The sequence below is a fragment of the Dreissena polymorpha genome, chromosome 16 (assembly GCF_020536995.1).
Source record: "Dreissena polymorpha isolate Duluth1 chromosome 16, UMN_Dpol_1.0, whole genome shotgun sequence".
Taxonomy (NCBI): Eukaryota; Metazoa; Mollusca; class Bivalvia; order Myida; family Dreissenidae; genus Dreissena; species Dreissena polymorpha.
The window spans coordinates 39,482,672-39,503,154 of NC_068370.1; the positions used below are offsets into that span (position 1 = coordinate 39,482,672).

At 33.1% G+C, this 20,483-nt stretch overlaps 1 protein-coding gene across 4 annotated transcripts in view; it reads right to left on the bottom strand.

The window, feature by feature from the left end:
* Window positions 1-20,483, bottom strand: part of LOC127862856 (nucleolar and coiled-body phosphoprotein 1-like) — a 270,717-nt gene that overhangs the window by 21,393 nt on the left and 228,841 nt on the right. For 3 of the 4 annotated variants that reach the window (XR_008040823.1, XR_008040822.1, XM_052402111.1), the window contains exons 1-4: window positions 5,564-5,617; window positions 2,566-2,705; window positions 1,378-1,646; window positions 802-1,012 (exon numbers count right to left, since the gene is read on the bottom strand). Coding sequence is in view for 2 of the 4 variants with exons in the window: in XM_052402111.1 (XP_052258071.1) it covers window positions 802-1,012; window positions 1,378-1,646; window positions 2,566-2,664 (579 nt within the window). In the remaining 2 variants the exon portion in view is untranslated. Of the gene's footprint in view, window positions 1-801; window positions 1,013-1,377; window positions 1,647-2,565; window positions 2,706-5,563; window positions 5,618-20,483 lie in introns of those variants that run through there. The other variant, XM_052402112.1, reaches the window with a different exon arrangement.

Below are 20,483 nucleotides of genomic sequence, written 5' to 3' on the forward strand. Positions count from 1 at the left end.
AATGCACCAAGTCAATATCACAGCAATTGAAAGTTAATTCCCGATTCACAAAATAAAAATTATGGCAATTTTTATTGAACTGCCTCATAAATAAAGACTTAAATTTAAACGATTTTTAGGGAAGTAAACAAGGATCAGGCATTAAAACTTAGAGTTTGTTGGGTAACAGGAAACTCAACTATTTTATTTAGGCCTTAACAACAGTATACATGCTATCTACAGTACTTAAAGTAAATCAAAATAAAGAATAATACATAATTTAAGATTCTATGACCTCTCTTTATGCAACTAATACAACGATTATAACGTTATTTAAAATGCAAACTGGTGTACCTACAAAACCTACAAGTAATAGCTTTCCAACATAAACCAGAAACTTTATTTGCATAAATTGTGTGCTAGAATTGTTTCCTATATTTGTATTTGGTTTTGCATGTATGGCACGAGTTTAATGATGTAAAAAAATGTATTATGATAATCACTGATCAATTAAACTTGATACCAGTATGATAACTAATCTATTTTAGCATTAAGGTCTTTGTCAGATTAAAGTTGGTTACCCATAAAAGAACTGACAAATGCACAAATAAATGAGCCATGCTCTGAGGAAACTAGTCATAATACATGTGCATAAAGCTGTCATGGTATTTTTTCGATGAATCATCCATGCAAAAATCCAGTTTATATGTCATTTATCGTCCCTGATTAGCCTGTGTAAACTGCAAAGGCTAACTTGGGCCATCACTTTACGAGCATGCATTAAAACCTGTTTACCCAGAACAAGGCTCAAATTTATCCCACCTGATCCCCAACAGCAGATATTTTCAAGTTGCCAAAGCTTTCATCGCTCTCAGAGTCCAGCGTATAGCTCTTCCTCACTGTGGCTTTCTGCTGGAACTTCCCAGTGAGGACAGAGGCCTTGTCCAGTGCGCTGGCAACTCCACGCCCAACGCCAACGGTTGTCCCCGGCCTAGATGGCCCAGTGGTTTGGGCAGGAATTTGGATCTGAGGTCTGAAATGGTGGTTTGATAATGACTTCTGATGCAATCTTTTAATCAAACTGTTTGGTTGAGTCACTGCCTGAAGTAATTAATCTGAATTAAGTAGAGCATCTTGTTAATAATTTTTTATAAATATGATTTTCAAACAGTTTTCACAATATTTAGTTAATAATGCTTCATAAATAAGCAAATAATATCAGTGTCTAATTCATGTATTACAGTCTACAGTTGTGATAGGGTTTTTAAATCTGAGGAATTTTACAATATAAAATTGTTTAACTTTTAAGTTGTAGCCACATATAGGTCATGACAAGTGGGCAATACTTGATGAAAATTATTTAATAAAAAAAACAACAGTTAAGTAATGCATTGTTACCTTTGCTGAGTTTTATTCGATGACGGGGCAGATGACTGTGGCTGTTTCAGGAAGTTATTACCTCCCTTTGTTGAAGCTCCATATTGAGGACTCGAGTCTACAACATCTGAACCAGTTTTTTTCTTTAGGAACTTGCTACCAGTTGTGGACGCCATTTCGGGTTTCACATCTTCTATATCGCTGCTAATGGAAATGCTGTCCCCAAGATCTTCAAAATTCACTGACTTCTGTGACTTCACAGTTTTCTGAGTCAGTGAACTTATGTATGCCTGCAAATGAAATTTACAACAGTGAAAAAGTAATTCACTGTTTTATCAGAAATAAAAGAAGTCAAGTGAATTTTACAACATCATAATTGATATTGTTTTAGCCACAGTCTACAGTATGTCAGTCATACAATTGCTCTCTGTTAACCTACTCACACTCTTTCTGGGTTAGCTTTGGAAAAAAAAACATGAGCAAAGTGAAATCAAATCATGACAACAAAAAGGCCCCATTCACATTCAGAATTTGACTTCATGCTTTAAATAATTTTAAAATAGCCGTCCAATCAAAGCCTGAGATAATTTCCAAATGTTTCAGCCTGGTAAGTGAATATTTGACTTCATAGATGATAGTTATTTGTGCGTTGGGATAAAATGAGAAGTCAGCAGGAATTCCGATTCATCAAAATTTGGATCTGGATGGGTTCATTGCAGGGTCTTTCAGCGTTGGCGCAAGGGTAGATAGGGTGGTTAGTCCCACTGTAGGACAGTTGACCTGAAAGTACCAACTGTGTGTGCCCACTACACTTTCTTCCAGATTGTTCCAATCTATTATTGTCTTAGGGAAAAAAGAGTTCTGCTTAGTGGAGTACTGCACATAATTGGTATAAAATACTTTTTGATAGAGTAATTTTCCACGATGTTATCTGCTTTAAAGTCTGAGAAAGTCTTTGGGGTAACTCTACATTTAGATTGCTTGACTGGGGTAAGGAAGTCTTGGCTAGGCAGGGCTTGTACCAGCCCCTCATCCAACTTAAAAGCATGCAACATTTTAAAGACTGGGAACTTGTACTTACTCATCCCAAGAATTGTACATCTGAGATTTGGACAGTGACATAGACTGTCAAAGCAAGTTACTGCATACTTGCTATAATACAATGTACAATGTTTAAAGTTGAGGAAAAGTTTAAAGTTGAGAACTTGCATTCAACTCATCCTCAGGCTTCTCAATCTTCTCTCCTTTCAGTTGACTGTTCACTTTCTGCAGCAGAGCGCTGGTAGCTCCAGGCGTGCGGCGCAACATTCTTGAACACTCTACAGCTTCTCCACTATCATCGTTTCATCCTTGAATATAATATTAATCATAAATTAAATTTCTATATATTTTTAACAATAAAAAATGCAAAATGCTAATAGTAATGAGTAATAGCAAACATATTTTAATATAAATTGTGTAATTTAATACACAGGCTTAAAGTTATATTATTGGCATCTTACAGTTTTTAGGTGTCTATAGCAACCATTGTTTATTTTTGGTGTTTTCACTTCAAATACACTTATAATAGGCCAGTTCATTGTTATTGTTTTGATTCCCGATTTTCGCGCATGCGCAATGCACTGGTAGTCAAAAGCATTGCTTGCAGCTAACGCAAAGCATATGGATAACGAGACTTGTTTAGTCAATAAATCGAAAAGAAACTAAAAAACAACACCTAAATAGTATTTTAAAAATATCATGTTTAGTGCCAAAAGAATGCATTAACACATTTATTTGCATTTTAAAAGAACGCGTCATTAGCATAAAAGTAATTAAGATTGTCTGAAGACTGAACGACAGAAAATTCGACGCAACAAAGAGCTCTATGCATTAGCCGTATAATTATTTGCAGAAAAGCTTCAATAAAAATAATGATACATCTAATAATAAAATTATAATTATCAATTGCATGCGTAAACTAGAATAATAAAAAATTAGTGATAGCTAGAATGTGTCAGTGTTTCATTGAAAATAAACGTACTACAAAGCCCTATTAAAAGCGAAGTTCATGACGGTATTTACATGTGATTTTAATTTGGATGGGTGTTGTTCAGAGAATGACTTGAGGAATATTAACATTCAACTGAAAAACACAACCTCACATGATGTAAATTGAACTGTGTATTCATGTATTTTGTAAAATCGTTACTAGTGATCGAGTATGAGTGACAACTATCTAACATTTAACACACACGCACAAACACACACACACAACATAATACAGTGCTCCAGCTAGGCCTAAATCGAAGGGCGCCGCGCCCTGCCCTCCCGAACCTCCGCCCTGCCCCCCCGAACCTCTGCCCTGCCCCCCCCCCCTCAAAAAAAAAAAAAAAAAAAAAAAAAATTTTTTTTTTTTTTTTTTTTTTTTTTACATATGATAATTCATAAATCTCTTATTACATTGTAATTAGTTTAATCCTCATTGTAGACATTATATTTGAATGGTTTGATAATAATGGGAATAATACAATTATTTATAACATATAAATTAACATGCAATAGAAAGCATTCCAGAAACACCCGCGCGCTCGAACGTGCCCTTTTCACAAAATACTGCGCGTCGAAAGTGCCCTTTTCACAAAATACTGCGCGTCGAAAGTGCCCTTTTGACAAAAAAGCCACCCTGCCCTTTTCAAATTCTAGCTGGAGCACTGATAATATATATACATATATAATATAATATATACACATTGTTTCATTATTATTTACCCCCATTGATGTCAAACGTAATTTCTTGTTTTTATGATGTATTTCGTGCATTGCCGTAACATTACATCTTCATACGGAATGACTTATTTATAATTAACCGATGACCGATGACCGCTAAATACGTTAAATATTTTTTATTTACATTTTATAATTCATAAATACTTTATTTTTTTATAAATAAAACGGGCTTGTATCTTTACCGTGTTCAATTTCCGATTATCTATAGACTTCAAATTTGTACAATAATTATGTAACATATCTAATTTAAGCAACTGTTAAGTATGTCGGTGGTAAATTTATTCAACCAAATGCCTAGTTACTTAATACTACCAGAATGAAGACATGGTGGCATCATCAATTGCGTTTAATGACCAGATTGTCATCTGCCACCTAGTGTGATTTATGACACCATGTTGTTAGTTAGGTCTGGACAATATCTGATCAAAACGAGATAATCGGATTAGGCAGAACAAAGGGGCAATTAAACACCGGAATACAAAGGCTTAAACGATTTTAAGATTGATGCAAACAATCAAATGAAAACTATTGCATTTAATTTAATTAAATGTTTATTTAATGTGTCAACATGTTAGTTTTCCCGGACCAGGGTAAAGGTCCCTGCCCAGACAAATACCATTATGGTTAATTTGTAAATGTTTTTTATTTGGATTTGATCTATTTATTCATTGTGTTCAATCTTAGTTGTTTCAGTAACGTAGAACAACTTGTTGGCATGTTGAAAAATAAAATCTAAATATAATCGTTTAAATTTAATCGATCACGATCTATTTCTCCCCATTGATTGTATCTTTCTTTTGACTACCAATATAGCCCGGATGTAAACACGCAGGTACGCGTGACGTCACGCGTGAACTGGTCTATTGCTAATGCAGCATCAACATACTAAAACAATATCCCGGAAAGAGAAAATAATGCATTTGAATAATCAAACATACTTTTGTTTTGAAAACTGATGACAGAAATGATTTGATTTACGATGTGAATCTAAATCTAGTTTTAGTGCAGATTCGTTCATATGACACAAAGATATATTTTGTTTTACGGATCATTTCGGCTTAGACTTAGAGGACTGGGTGTGTCAAGTAAAATATTGATTATAATATATATTTTTTATAAACAACTGGTAGCAAGATGAGTTGCAGATAATTTTTCTTAACTAACTAGTTTGACCTGTTTATTCTTTTCAGCTCAATTCAACAGTCAAAAATGCACATACTATCACTTTAATCGAAAATTTTGTTTAAAAAAAATCATGAAATGACATGCATCGTTGTAAAATTTTAGTTCTTTCATATGCATTTGTAAAATACAGTTCAATACAAATACACACATATATAATACATTTAATAAGGAATTTTACATCATAACCCGATGATAAAGCAAAAGAACAACCCAAACTTGTTAAAATGAACAAGAGATAGTAAATTGTGCGTACCTGCAACCGCCATTTGTAAACAAATCATGTAGACGCTTGCAGGTCAGGTCGGTCTTGTCAAAACGGCAAAAAAGAGACATTTAATTTCTTATCGAATCGACATCGTTATAACAAACCACGCGAAACAATAACACGAAACTAAGATTTAATATTAATCTTCATATTAAGTACCAATTGCATATAAAAATACAGTTCATTAAATAAAAAGGGTTCGTCATAAACATTAGTGTCAAGTGAGACTCCAAACCATGAGCATTCGATACATAGCATTTCTACCCGTTGTATCGGCCGTCTTTAAGAATACATACGAATTTTGGAAGTGAATAAATACAAAAAAACGCGCATTTGTCATACGTCAATCTATAGTTAAATGTTTAATATTTGACATAACAACGAAACTGCATTTTAATCGGCAATGATTTGACAAAATACCGGCTGGACTTAGCTCCATCTTTTCCATGTACAATTGTAACATAGTTATAGTATCGGCCCTTAATTCTGATACTATGAGTATGTGCTTGTTCTAAAAAAGTAACTTCATGGAAACACGAAACTCTTACTCATGTTTTTCTTAAATATTATTACATTTTATTAAAACAATAAGCGGCATATAAAGCATTTGATAATTAAAAGCTAGTATTAGTTCATAAACAAACGAACATAATTGTGTGTTACGTAACTAAAAATCATAGCATCACCCTGGAATAACCATGATCTACTTTCCAAAGAACACCGGCAATCATGAGAAGAATCGTCGTAATAGTCATGGATAACCTTCAAATAAATTACAACTTCTAAAAATTGAAAAACATTAACTTTCGAGCACTACTTGAAGGTTTGTCGTTTAAGGCACGATACTATTTGGAGGACCGATACTATGAGAGTAAGGGATAATATTACAAGGTGAAATTCAATTATTCATCACTTTTATTGTAAAAGAGTATACAAAATACTACTATATATAATAAAAAGGATTATTATAAATCTTGATAATATTGCTGTCAGACCTGTAATGATTATTATTAATGGAAGAAAGTGGCAAGATATTAAATGGATAAGTCATAATATAAGTAAAAGAAACCATATGCATAATACGGAAGTGCATGCCAATATGTGCATGTGATGTTTATATTTCCTTTGACATTTGTCGACACAATAGTAAATCATTAACTAAAAACTGAAAAAAATGTCTTCAAACTTACCGTGATGCAAAATGAGTTCCTTAATTTTGTGTTTGGTTCGATGAGTTCTAGTCTAGTGATTACAAAGGATACATGTATGTTAATTTCATTTAATATTCACATTTTTTCTTTTCCTTAATAGTACAGGCCCCATGGGCATGGAGAATTTCTTGTTTAAACTATATTGGTTCGTTCATTTAGGTTACGGACAATCTTTATACGTAACATAAACGAATGTTGATGTATTTAACTCGCAATCATATAATGCTTTGCAGCAAACTTGATATAAAATAATAAACATATATTTGTCATTCAATATTTAATATGAAAAAGGATCAAAGCTATATATTTTCTCTTAATATGTGCAAGACAGATGAATGTGAATTGCCACAACACGTTACATATGTAAATCTTCCGCGAGAAGACATTGAAATATGATAAATTATGCGAATTGACGAGACAACACTCTTCCATCTGTGGTCTATGAACAATATGTTGCAAGTTCGTAACCGCTTGGACAGTATCTGATCTTAATGAGAAACATTCAATTTTGGTTTGGCCATGTGCTGCGTGAGGGTGGTGTTTGAGAGGGGTGTGGGATGGGGGCGGCAGAGCATTCGAAGAAAACCCTATCTTTCCGGTATTGTGACGACCGAACCATTGCCTTTTGGAATGAAACTGTGCATGTTCGCGTGACGTCATTCGACAGATCTTGTAAAGAAAAGGTCTATTTATATTGGTAAATGTTTTAATTACATTTTCATTTAGGGAAATAAACAAACTAGAAATCCATTCTGATTTAGAATGGTTTAGCTGTAACGGAAAAACTGAATAAGAACGATAAAGAAGTTCATATGACAAAATGAAAACAAAAAAATACTACGAAGTCACAAATCGAATATTTTGAATTAAAGTAATCGAGCAAATAGTATGTATATTTTTTTAAAGATTTTCAAATAATATACTATGACAAACAAATCAATGTGTTATTTTGTATGTCTGAATGTGTCAAACACAATTAAGATAAGGAACACCAGCATTTTATAGAATCTATTTTAAATAAAACACAATACATTTTGAACAAAGCTTTTATGAGAAATTGAATTTTAGCACGAATGCTCTTAAAATACGTGGCTGCTTTTTGCCATATTAAGTTAACTGTATATGCTCGATAAGACAATAACACTTTAAATGTCGTTCAATTAATAATTGCAATCCAACTGGTCAATAGTAAGATCGAGAGTCAACGCATTAAATGAACAGAGCTCTGATAGAAAACGGGGCTTAATGCAAGTGCATATAAGTCGCGTTCTGAGAAAACTGGGCTTAATGCATGTGCGTAAAGAGTCGTCCCAGATACGCCTGTGCAGTCCGCACAGGCTAATCAGGAACGACACTTTCCGCCTTAATTGGATTTTTGCTAAGAAGAGACTTCATTTAAACGAAAAATGTCATAAAAGCGGAAAGTGTCGTCCCTTATTAGCGCTCGATTTGGTCATTGTCGGCTCGGGTACTACTTACATGTACCCCGGGTACTCTTAAGTATACTTACAAGTACCCCGGGTACGGTAAATATACTTAAACGTATCCGGTCGATATTAGACTGTACCCGAGTTGTATTCCCGCCCGAAATACGATGTCGTAAAACGCGCTACCGATTATCGTAAAACGATGTTGTTTATCTTAAACAAACTTCTCTAAAAAAAACTGCATCGACATGCTTTTTGAGTATTAGTTTCGATAATATAGAGGCCATTTAGCAGAAAAAATAACATAAATAACATAATTAATAAAAAAAAATGCCGACAACGACCGATTTAGCGTTAAAAACGGGTACGTTTTAGAATATTTACCGTACCCGGGGTACATGTAAGTCTACTTAAGAGTACCCCGGGTATATGTAAGTAGTACCCGAGCCGAAAATAACCAATCGAGCCTTATTAGCATGTGAGAACTGCACAGGCTAATCTGGCATGACAATTTACGCACAAGCATTATGCCCATTTTTTCCGAACGCGACTCATATTTCGATCATCTTACTAAATAACTATTGAAATTCGATCATTCGTACTTTATTCGATCATATTTGCTAAAATGGAATTTAAATTAACAAACAATAAGTCAATAAGAATGTTAAACATATATTATGAAGATTTCTATAAATAATTGCATAATCTTATTTAAATTGGCTATCGTAAAAACATTAGCGAAAACAAACTTGTAACGATGCTAGTGGAAACAAGGGACACTTTCTTTTTGTCCTTAGTAAATGCAAACTTCACGCGTCTTGATTGTATTCATTAACTTTGATCCTCTCAGTTGTTTGAAATCAATAAGACTTTTTCCATTCCGGACTGTTATTGAAGCTGATTAAAGCGGACCACATGAATAAAATGTGGCATTTCTTTTATCAATAACCATTTTATTGAAAACACATTGTATTGCAATACATTCAACGCGATCGCTAATATGTTAATGGACAAGTTTTTTCCCTATAAATACAGGCCATAAAAGGGAACTACCGTTAATTGGCGTTTACGACTGAACATAAATAAGAGAATTTTAATGATCGTGCGCACATCTTAGACTGATCAAAGAAACTAACATGATACTTTAATCCACTCAGAAACAATAGTTGAATACAAAATACAAAGATACATTGTACCAAGTATTATTTCCATATACATCCGCTTTAGAATTTGCATAAAAAGCTACGCAGTCATCTGACAGGATTCTGCAATGTTGCCCATTCATATTTAAATACCAAGAGGTCGCTGCTCTTTCGAATTACTATATTAGAAGCCAATACTTAAAAATAGTACTGAAGTAAATAAATCAGTTAAAGACACAGTAATTTGGCGTTTTAAAACCAAGGATCGATTTTAATTTGTGGATTGTTAAGAAATTTCCGGATATGCAGCTCTAGTTACGTTCATGAATATCAATAAAGTTTTCGGACTACCAAAAGTAGTGGTTATTGAGTCAGTTAAATGGAAATACTGAACAAAATCATTCTTTTCTAAGTAATGAACAACGTGAACATAAATATTTTACATTGGATGTAAATCTGCTTAAAAATCTTGACTTTGACAACTGTTTTACACTTAAGGGTGTAATCAATAAATTTGAACTAAATGGGGGACAGAAGGACGTTTTTTCCATGTGTCATGATACATTTTAAGAATACATAACCATTATTATTAAATGCAGTTCTTGTTCAAATGTAATTATTTGATGTCTGCATAGATATTCCCATGAGAAATTCAAACACATCCTATCTATATTTTCCTTAGTAAGTTTAATGTTCAATAGTGAGTAATTGTAATAAACCATTCAAATAGCAGCAACAATAATTAATAAGAGGCACTGATTTTTAAATCAAAAACAATTATATAAATGGTTGATGTTACATCTAGTAAACCAAAACAGTGAAAAATATAGTTTCATAACTTCATCAAAAGATCATAAACAATCCTATGTTCACCCATTTTCCTCTATTGTTGGTATTTCGTCTCACAAGGTGCTATCATGTTTTTAATTCATAATTATATTCTCACCGGAATGCAAAAGCTGGAAATTAATTGCTTGCTAACGCTCTCTTATGGAATGTAATATGACGTGACATCTTTATGTAATTGAATTAAATCTCCAAGCCGATGACAATACACAAATTACAACTCGGTCAATATTTACATCTTCCAGGAAAATAATATTTTTACATAGAAGGCACTGTTTAAAGCGTTCGAGTTAACTTTTATCAAAATAGAAAGATAACATTCGTTAAAAGAAAAATAGACATATCTGGAATAAAATTGGTCTAATTGCCCAATCTTAATTATGATTGTTCAACATTTCCCCACAATGGTCAATAATTAAAACGATCGTATCTGCTAACGTGCATGAAAATCTCCACATTTTACCAAAGTGCATAGCAATCAAACGAACCGGAATAAAGATCTAATCAAGAGACAATTTAAACCTTTGTGTAACACATTCTTGCAATAAAAGAATGTTGTATAACTATCTAAAGGGGAGGGGGGGGGGGGAAACAACACTACACACACACTTCAAGTACAGTTTCATTTTTATTATCTTTTGAAATACACTTCGTACAGAAGTGTGTTAACCATATCCTGTTATATTATAATTAGCATGACACTTCCCAAAAAATCAGAAAGCTGATCAGTAAAATAATATTGTGAGACATATAATGTAGAGATCGCCTCTTTGTCACCGAGATTAGATATGTCACGAGAAATAATGAGCGAACATTAACAATGAATATTAACTGGAAATGTTATGGGTGGAACAATAATGTAACATAATTAATGTGACAGCTCTCTAAGAAAGAGCTAATGAATATGCTATAATTGAGTGGAAAACAAATTAGACAACGAAAAGATGTTATGGATTATTGCTTCTGCAGAAATCAGAAATAGCTAATATTATTTAAATATAGACATACGATTAATATTTTTTTTTTATTATAATACCGTTGACCTTCAATGTACACTCGAGTTCAATTAAAACGATCGGATACACCTATTTTTTTTAACATATAATTTGTTTGAAGTGTTTTATCACACTTCATACACTTTGAATTTAGTGTTTAATCACACGTACAACTTTAGATGCTTGTAACTTATGATGTACAATACATTTTAGAATAAATATGTTTAAACCTATCACACTTCAAAAGTCTTTGTTTCAAAGCAATTTTCCAGTTATTTGCATGTCAAACTACTATGACTCTTTATTATATATTTTCTACTTGTTTCGCGCTGTTAAGCAGTCAACTGAAATGACAAATCATTGGAAACCAGTCTGCGCGACAAAGTGTTTCTGGACGATGGAAATAATTAATTTCCGGTGACATAAAATTGACATTGGATGTCTGCATTTTATTTGAATGGCTTCAGTATGTGAACACGGGTTTCCATTAAAGCGTGTAATAAAGAAACAGATGACCCGTCGACCAACTGAGGGAAATTATTTCCCGCGTTAAGTGTAATATAAGGATACAACGCGAAATTTTTTAATGCGCAAAATTTCGGTGATTAGCAGTTTTTGTAATAAATCACATTTTGTAATATACTTTATACACATATCAATTTATATGCGAGAATGACACACGCATGTGCCTGTTTGGTGAAAGAGGACTCGTCAAGTAATTCACAATGGAGAAAAAATAATCCACTTAAATCAAACAAAAACACTTTTTACCAATGACATTCAGACGTTTCTTTCGTATGGTCGCACAGAATTAGAGCATATGGATATTTTTGTTTTATTTATTAACGGTACATCATACTTGGGCAACCACAATTTTGATGATGTTCAAGTATTGCTTTTGCATATTAACTTTTGTCCATCTCTCTACGCATTATACACAAGTTGCCGCAATTATTTCAGGCAATATGGCAGTCTTATTTCAAGTGTCATAATTATAACGTTTGTACATGTAAATATGAATAATTCTGAATTTACTTTTGAAGTTAAATCACTGTTTTGTTTGCGTATGTTTTCGAGTAGGTTTATTGTAATTATATTGTATTCATATAATCAATTTCGGTTAATTGACCCAGCAACATCAACAAGAAGCAGAATATAAATTTATTTAAAGGGAAGATAATACATATTTTGCCGTATGTACTTTCTTATTTATAACTGATTATTGCGGTTTACACAAAGTCACACCATTGCAATAGTTTTTCATTGACTTCAGCATTTTTTCAAATTAAATACACTGTTTTGCAAACGATACTTACTACAGATCTGTGCTCTAATGTTTTCTTTATTAATCTGCCGATGAAAAAGTTTATTGATGCATGCAATCACTCACTGCAAATGCCATTGCGTTTCTGGTCGCTAAAAAGAAACAGTTTCCGGTGTCATAAAACTGACATTGAATGTATTTATTCTGCTTAAAGAGCTTCTCTGTGTGAAAACCGTTTACCATCGCAGCGTGTAATGAAACACAAAACCAAAAGAGAGAAAATAGTTTCCATGTTTAGGAGCAAATTAGCACGAATCTCGGGCGGACGTCTGTGATCTTTTTGTTAAACCATGAAATTGAGAGCATCAGGACAAGTTTTACAATTCCTAGGATCTGTTCCTCACTTCACTGCCAAATTACCAAGACTATCTGAATTGCTCAACTAAACCCCCGACTTACACTTTACTGACCTGTACCAAAGTGTGTCAAATATCCTGCGTACAAGCAGTGGTTTCAGTGTAAAACCAGTATAACAAAGTTGCAAGAAAAATACACCAAACCTACATATGACACTTCTTATAAACATGTTTTACGCACGTTGAACCATATTGTAATTTTCAAATAAATTTATCATGACTTCACAAAAGGTTAGCATTTAGACATTGATTTTTTTAGATAGGATGTTGGATTCTGAACTCTTATAACAAGAAGAAATGTAGCTGATATGTGTTCTTATGTTATGTTAATGCGCACCATACTGTTGCTAATACAAATATTGAACAATTTAGTACTAACATTTTATTCAAATTTATGTGATGCTATTTTTGTTAATATTAAATTAGAACACGAATGACGATTTTAATCTTTATTTAAACTTGCATATGTGATATTCGGCCTGTCTTTAGACGCACATCTTATAATTTAACCGTTCTGAGGTACCGACTTAAATTTAAACATTTTGTTTGATTTGTGATATGTTGACGTATGTTAATGTTTAAGTATGAGTTTTCGTGTCCTCCTTCCTCAATGCGGATTATTGTTTGACCTTGGTTTGCCTTTGTCACGGTAATACCTTTTATTATACTCAAATGCACATGTTCAGCTTTTTATGATTTGAAACTTACCAATATTGGAAATTAAACTCACTTAACATTCACAAGCGGGGAGTTACTATTCATGAGCTATTACTATACTAATCACGTTTAACATAACACGCAACGTGTTGAACTGACACGCGACATTAGAAAAGCGTATGGGCACCAAAAATACAGCAACTCGATTGTTAAAAGTTAAAATCATGCCGTGAAACAAAATGCATATTTAGGCATTTGCCAAATTGTGCTTACAAAATTTCTTGTAAATGATATTGGGCGCGCTGGCAGTTATACTTATTAAAGTGCAGATATTAATTACCATTCGCATACGTAATAGGGAAGATTGAAATGTTATCGAGCAGTTTCTTGTGTGACATTAAACAGTGTATATGTTATAAATTTATGATCAATTTCGAAAAAAATATTAAATAAACACTTATTTAAAACTAATAGAATCACAGTGTGGTAGATTAAGCAAAACGCCATATTTACAGCGCAACGAACTGCTTATCATTTGTTTACGTACTTTCCGCTTTTCATACTTGAAAAAGAAAAAGCCTAGACTAATATGTGTTATTGATTTCCAAATCCTTGGCACAACCCGATTTAAGTTAAATAAACTCCGTGATTCATCATGTCGACGATCCCATTTTGTGCAGGCATTATATCATTGCACGTTTCACACTCGTTCAATTTCGCTGGTATTACGGCGTCTGGTACAACGGCGTCTTCTTTGCCTCTGGTGGCAGCAATCGCAAGAGACAAAAACGATTATAAGTGGTCGTAAGAAGCTGCAGGCATTTAAATAGATTTATAAAATGCGAATTCATTAAAACGAGCCTGTATCATTAACATAGCTGCTATGGTACCTCTACAGGAAACTTTGTATATTTATTTAGAATTCTTGAATCCCCGCATACAATCTTCCAGGTGTTTGTACTACAATGCAGTTTGCACAGATAAAGCTTCTATGAAATGAAGTTGCTAGACACGTTAAAATGGAAATTCATGCGTATATGATTGATTTACACTCAATTTAGTTTTTTTATATAACATGTTTAAAAGTTATTGTTTTTGTTAACAACCGTTTAGTAATACAATCGATTTTTTTCAAAACAAGTACAATTCAACACTTGCGAAAACGTCTGAGTCAATAAGAATGCATTTTTAAATCAATTTTATTAAACAATTAATACTTATTTTCTGTTTATGACTTTATAACAGTTTTCATCTAGATGATAAGCCACTTTGAAGCTTTCTGTATTCTTCTTAAACGGCATAGCTGGAACTATTTTTTTTTACAATGTATGAGAAGTGATGAAAAGCGTCCAAAACAATTGATTTTACAATTGAAATTTAAAAAACACTTAATAAATTCAACTATGTCGACTGTATTTTACAAACACATTTATTACCACAGCTTTAATCAGTTTATTTCAATAGTTAATTGAATACTCTATGATTCAATAGAAGGTTGTCGATTTAGCGCAGTTGTTTATACAAGCTTGGCGACCTAGATTCAGTTCCGATTCCTGGCGCATACGAGTTTGATTGGGGACAGGCTTGGCTTTCTCAAGGCACTATATGGCTTCTATCCACAGCACAAGATGACAACAAAACTTAAAACCCATATATTTTAAAACTAAATTCAGTTCCAACATTTGCCGTTGTAAAACATAACGAAGCCTTAGGAGTGGTCTAATGTCTTTGAAATACGCACTCACACATCAAACCCAACCCAGTACTCATTCATTAAACACTTCAGAGAAACATAAGATAATTGCAAACACTGTGATGTTTTAATTTATAGTTAACCTCCACGTGATAGTTGAAGAATAAATCGAGTACATTCTGTAAGCTAAATTCCATTTGCAACAGTTTTCAGTGACAAAAACAAGTTCTCAAATGCAGTTCTCATTAAAACCAGACCGTGGTTTCGTCGGGATCAGTTTATTCACTGCTTCCCATGACTTGAGAAAAGCATATATTACAAGTTTTGAGTATGTTTTAAAAAGTTAAAAATGGAACTGCTTTATGGTTACTGTTTGATTTGTCAGCAAGAAAGGTGTGTTTTTTCCACTTTTGTATTCGTCCCCAAAATGGTTCGTAATTAAGATTATGTGAGAATGGAATATTTTACACTGTGACAGTTCTAGACTCTGTTAGGGTGGAAATACTAAATATAATAATTTAGTAAAACATATTGTTGCTTTAGATTGTCTAGAGTTATGAAGGCATTAACAAACAGTTTGGATCGAGATCAGATGCCACAGTCACATAATGCAGGGCCCTTGCTACACTTTGGGGGACTGGGGCCGGGGCCCTTAGAAGGGGGGGATTTCGCGTCGCTTTGGGGGAAAAGGGGGACATCCTACATGTAAACTATATCTGGCAGTAAAAGAGGGTGGATCCGTTTACATTTACTTCAGTTTAGTCACTAAACTTCTTCCCAAGCACACTAAATCTAGCCCCAGGCCTTTAGTGTCTGCAGCGCTTTGATCATTATGGAAATAAACAAACTAGAAATACATTCTGATTTGGAAGGGTTTGGCTGTAACGGAAGAACAACCATGCGAACGATGTAGAAGTTCATTTGACAAAATTAAAATAAACATACATGTACTACGAAGTCACAAATAGAATATTGTGAATTTAAGTTATCGAGCAAATATTATTTAAAACATGAAGGCGCACACCAAGTTTACAAACTTAAGTTTCATGTAAAATACGTTCAACAAAACATATAACATCATAAGATGGTAATCAGTCCTCCATGGTCATTTTTTTAAGATTTTCGTAGAATATACTATTACAAACAACTCAATGTTGTGGGTTTTTTATGTTTGAACGTGTCAAATACAATTTAGATAAAGAACAAGAGCATTTTATAGAATTTATTTTAAATAAAACACAAAACATTTTGAACAAAGCATTTATGAGAAATTGAATTTTAACTCGAATGCTCTGAAAATACGTGACTGGCTTTTTGCCATATTAAGTTAACTGTATATGCTCGACAGCACCTTGATGTCGGTACATTAATAATTGCAATCCAACTGGTCACTAGTAAGATCGGGAGTCAACACATCAAATGAACAGAGCTCTGATAGAAAACGGGGCTTAATGCACGTGCATATGAGTCGCGTTCTGAGAAAACTGGGCTTAATGCATGTGCGTAAAGTGTCGTCCCAGATTAGTCTGTGCAGTCCGCACAGGCTAATCAGGAACGACACTTTCCGCCTAGATTGGATTTTTGCTAAGAAGAGACTTCGTTTACACGAAAAATGTCATAACAGCGGAAAGTGTTGTCCATGATTAGCCTGTGCGAACTGCACAGGCTAATTTGGGATGACAATTTATGCAAAAGCATTATGCTCATTTTTCTCAGAACGCGACTCATATTTCGATCATCTTCAATAAATAACTATTGAGTATGCGATCATTCGTACTTTATTCGATCATATTTGCTAAAATTGAATTTAAATTAACAAACAATAAGTCAATGACGAAAGTTAAACATATTGGGAAGATTTCTATAAGTAATTGCATATCCTTATTTAAATTGGCTATCGTAATAACATTAGCAAAAAAAAACTTGTAACGAGGTTAATGGAAACAATGGACACTTTCTTTTTGGCCTTAGTAAATGTAAACTACACGTGTCTTGTTTGTATTCATTAACTTTGATCCTCTCAGTTGTTTGAAATCAATAAGGCTTTTCAATTCCGGACTGTTATTGAAGCTGATTAAATCGGACCAAATGAATAATATATCGCATTTATTTTATCAATAACTATTTTATTGCAAACGCATTTTATTGCAATACTTTCAACGCGACCGCTAATAAGGGATCTTTTCACGCTTTGGTAAATTGACAAAATTGAAAAAAGTTGTTTCAGATTCGTAAGTTTTCGTTTTAGTTATGATATTTGTGAGGAAACAGTAAAACTGAACATTAACCATGCTCTAATATAGCCATTATATGCATCTTTTGACGATTTTAAAACCTAAAAATTATAAAGCGTTGCAACGCGAAACGATTGAATAATTTGGAGAGTTCTGTTTTTGTCGTTAAATTTTGTAAAACTACGAAGATTGCTTATATAAGGTATAAAATACGTCAAGGTTGTGTACTCGGCGGAATAGCTCAGTAGGCTAAAGCGTTTTTACTTCAGGACTCTGGCAGGACCCCAGGGATCACTGGTTCGAAACCTGCTCCGGGCAATGTTCTTTTCCTTTTTTTAATTTTTTTTCTTGATTTTTTACTGGAGTTTTTACAATCCAATGTTTACATTTATCAATATAAAGCATTTAATGAATAAGTTAAAAAAATGCCAAAATCTGTGAAAAGGCTCCTTTAATGGAAAAGTTTGTTTCCGTATAAATTAATTTCATAAACATCCGTTTCATAATTCGCATAGAAGGCTACGCAGCCATCTGACAAGATTCTGCTCTAATAACGTTCATGAATATCGATAAAGTTATCAGACGACCAAATGTAAAGGTTATTGAGTCAGTCAAATGGAAATACTAAACAAAAATCATCCTAAAGACTTTTCAAAGTAATGAACATAATTATTTTACATATGATGTAAATCTGCTTAAAAAGCTTCTCTTGGACAACTGTTCTACACCAAATGGTGTAATGAATTATTATTGACTTAAAGGGACCTTTTCACGTTTTTGTAAATTGACAAATTAAAAAAAACTTGTTTCAGATTCGCAAATTTACGTTATAATTATGATATTTATGAGGAAACAATGATATTGGTCATTTAACATGCTCTAAAATATTCATTATATGCATCTTTTGACGATTTAGAAACCTGAAAATTATAAAGCGTTGCAACGCGAAACGATTGAATAATTTGGAGTGTTATGTTTGTGTTGTTATATCTTGTGACAGTACGAGGATTGCTTATATAAAGTATAAAATACATCTTTCATCGTATAAGTACGAATGGCCGAGTGATCTAAAACTTGTACTCCAGGTGTCAGTGGTTCGAGCCCAGTTGATGGTTACTTTTTTTTCCTTAATTTTATTCTTGTTTTTCCTGGAGCCTTTTAGATCCAATGTTTACATTCATCAATATGAACTATTTAATGACAAACTTCAATACATGCCTAAATCTGTGAAAAGATTCCTTTAATAGCGGACAGAGGAATGTTATTTTCCATGTGTCATGATAAATTTGAAGAATACTTCACAATTATTATTATTTGCAGTTCTTGTTCAAATGCAATAATGTGCTGTCTGCAGATATTTTCTTTTGGGATATTCAAACACATCCCACCTTTACTTTCCTTAAGTAGTTAAATTGTCAATAGTAAGTAATTGCAATGGACCATTCGAATAGCAGCAACAATTATACGGAGTACTGATTTTTAAATCAGAAACAATTATATGAATGGTTTATGGTACATCTAGTAAACCAAAAACAGTAAAAAAATATAGTTTTATAACTGCAAAAAAGATCACAAACACTCATATTTTCACCCATTTTCCTCTTGTGTTGGTATTTCGTCTCACAAGGTGCAATAATGCTACGTGATTTGTTTGGAACGTCACAAGTTTATCCACACAATTGTTTTTATTCATAATTATATTCTCACCGGAATGCAAAAGCTGGAAATTAATTGCGTGCTTACGCTGTCTCTCTTACGGAATGTTATATGACGTGACATCTTTATGTAATTGAATTATATTTCCCAGCCGATGACAATACAAAAATAACAACTCCGTCCATATTTATATGTTCCAGGAAAAGAATAGTATTCCACAGACGGCACTTTTGAAAGCGTTCGAGTTAACATAAATCAAAATAAAAAGATAACAAACGTTTAAAGAAAAATAGCCATATCTGGAATAAAATTGGTCTTATTGCACCATCTTAATTATGATTGTTCAATTTATCCAAAACATTTTCAATCATGAAACCCATTGTATCTGCGAACTTGTTGTTTTTACTCTGTACATGTAAATCTCCATATTTTACCAAAGTGAATAGCAGTCAAACGAACCGGAATAAGGACCTAATGAAGAGACAATTTAAACCTTTGTGTAACACATTTTTGCAATAAAAGAATCTTGTATAACGAGAGGGGGATCGGGGGCAAAACAACACTACAGACAAATTTCAAAATTTTAAGTACAGTTGTATTTTTATCATCTTTTGAAATGCACTTCATACAGAATTGTGTTAACCATATCCTGTTATACTATGATGGTAATGGCACTTCCCTGGGAATTGAGCTTCCCAAACAATCAGAAAGCTGATCAGTAATGATATTGAGAGACTTGATATGTAGAGATCGCATTTAAAATAAGGAAGAGTCCGCCTCTTTGTCACCGATATTAGATCTGACACGAGAAATAATGAGCGAACATAATTAACAATGGATATTAACTGGAGATGCTATGAGTGGAACAATAATGTAACCTAATTAATGTGACATCCCTCTTAGAGCTAATTAATATGCTTTGATTTAGTGGCGAAAAAGATGTTATGTATTATTGCCCCTGCAGAAATCAGAGAGATCAAATATTATTTAAATATAGAAATAAGATGATTATTTAATACAGTTTACCTCCAATGTACACTCGAGTTCAAATTAAACGATCGATAACGCCTATTTATTTAGCATATAATGTGTATGAAGTGTTTAATCACACTTACAACTTAAGATGCTTGTAACTTTTGTTGTAAAACACATTCTGGAATAAATATGTTTAAACCAATCATACTTCGAAAGTCTTTGTTTCACAGCAATTATCCAGTTACTTGCATGTCAAACGACTATGATTCTTTATTATATTTTTTCTACTTGTTTCGCGCGGTTAACCAGTCAACTGAAATGGCAAATCATTGGAAACCAGTCTGCGCGACAAAGTGTTTCTGGACGATGGAAATAATTAATTTCCGGTGACA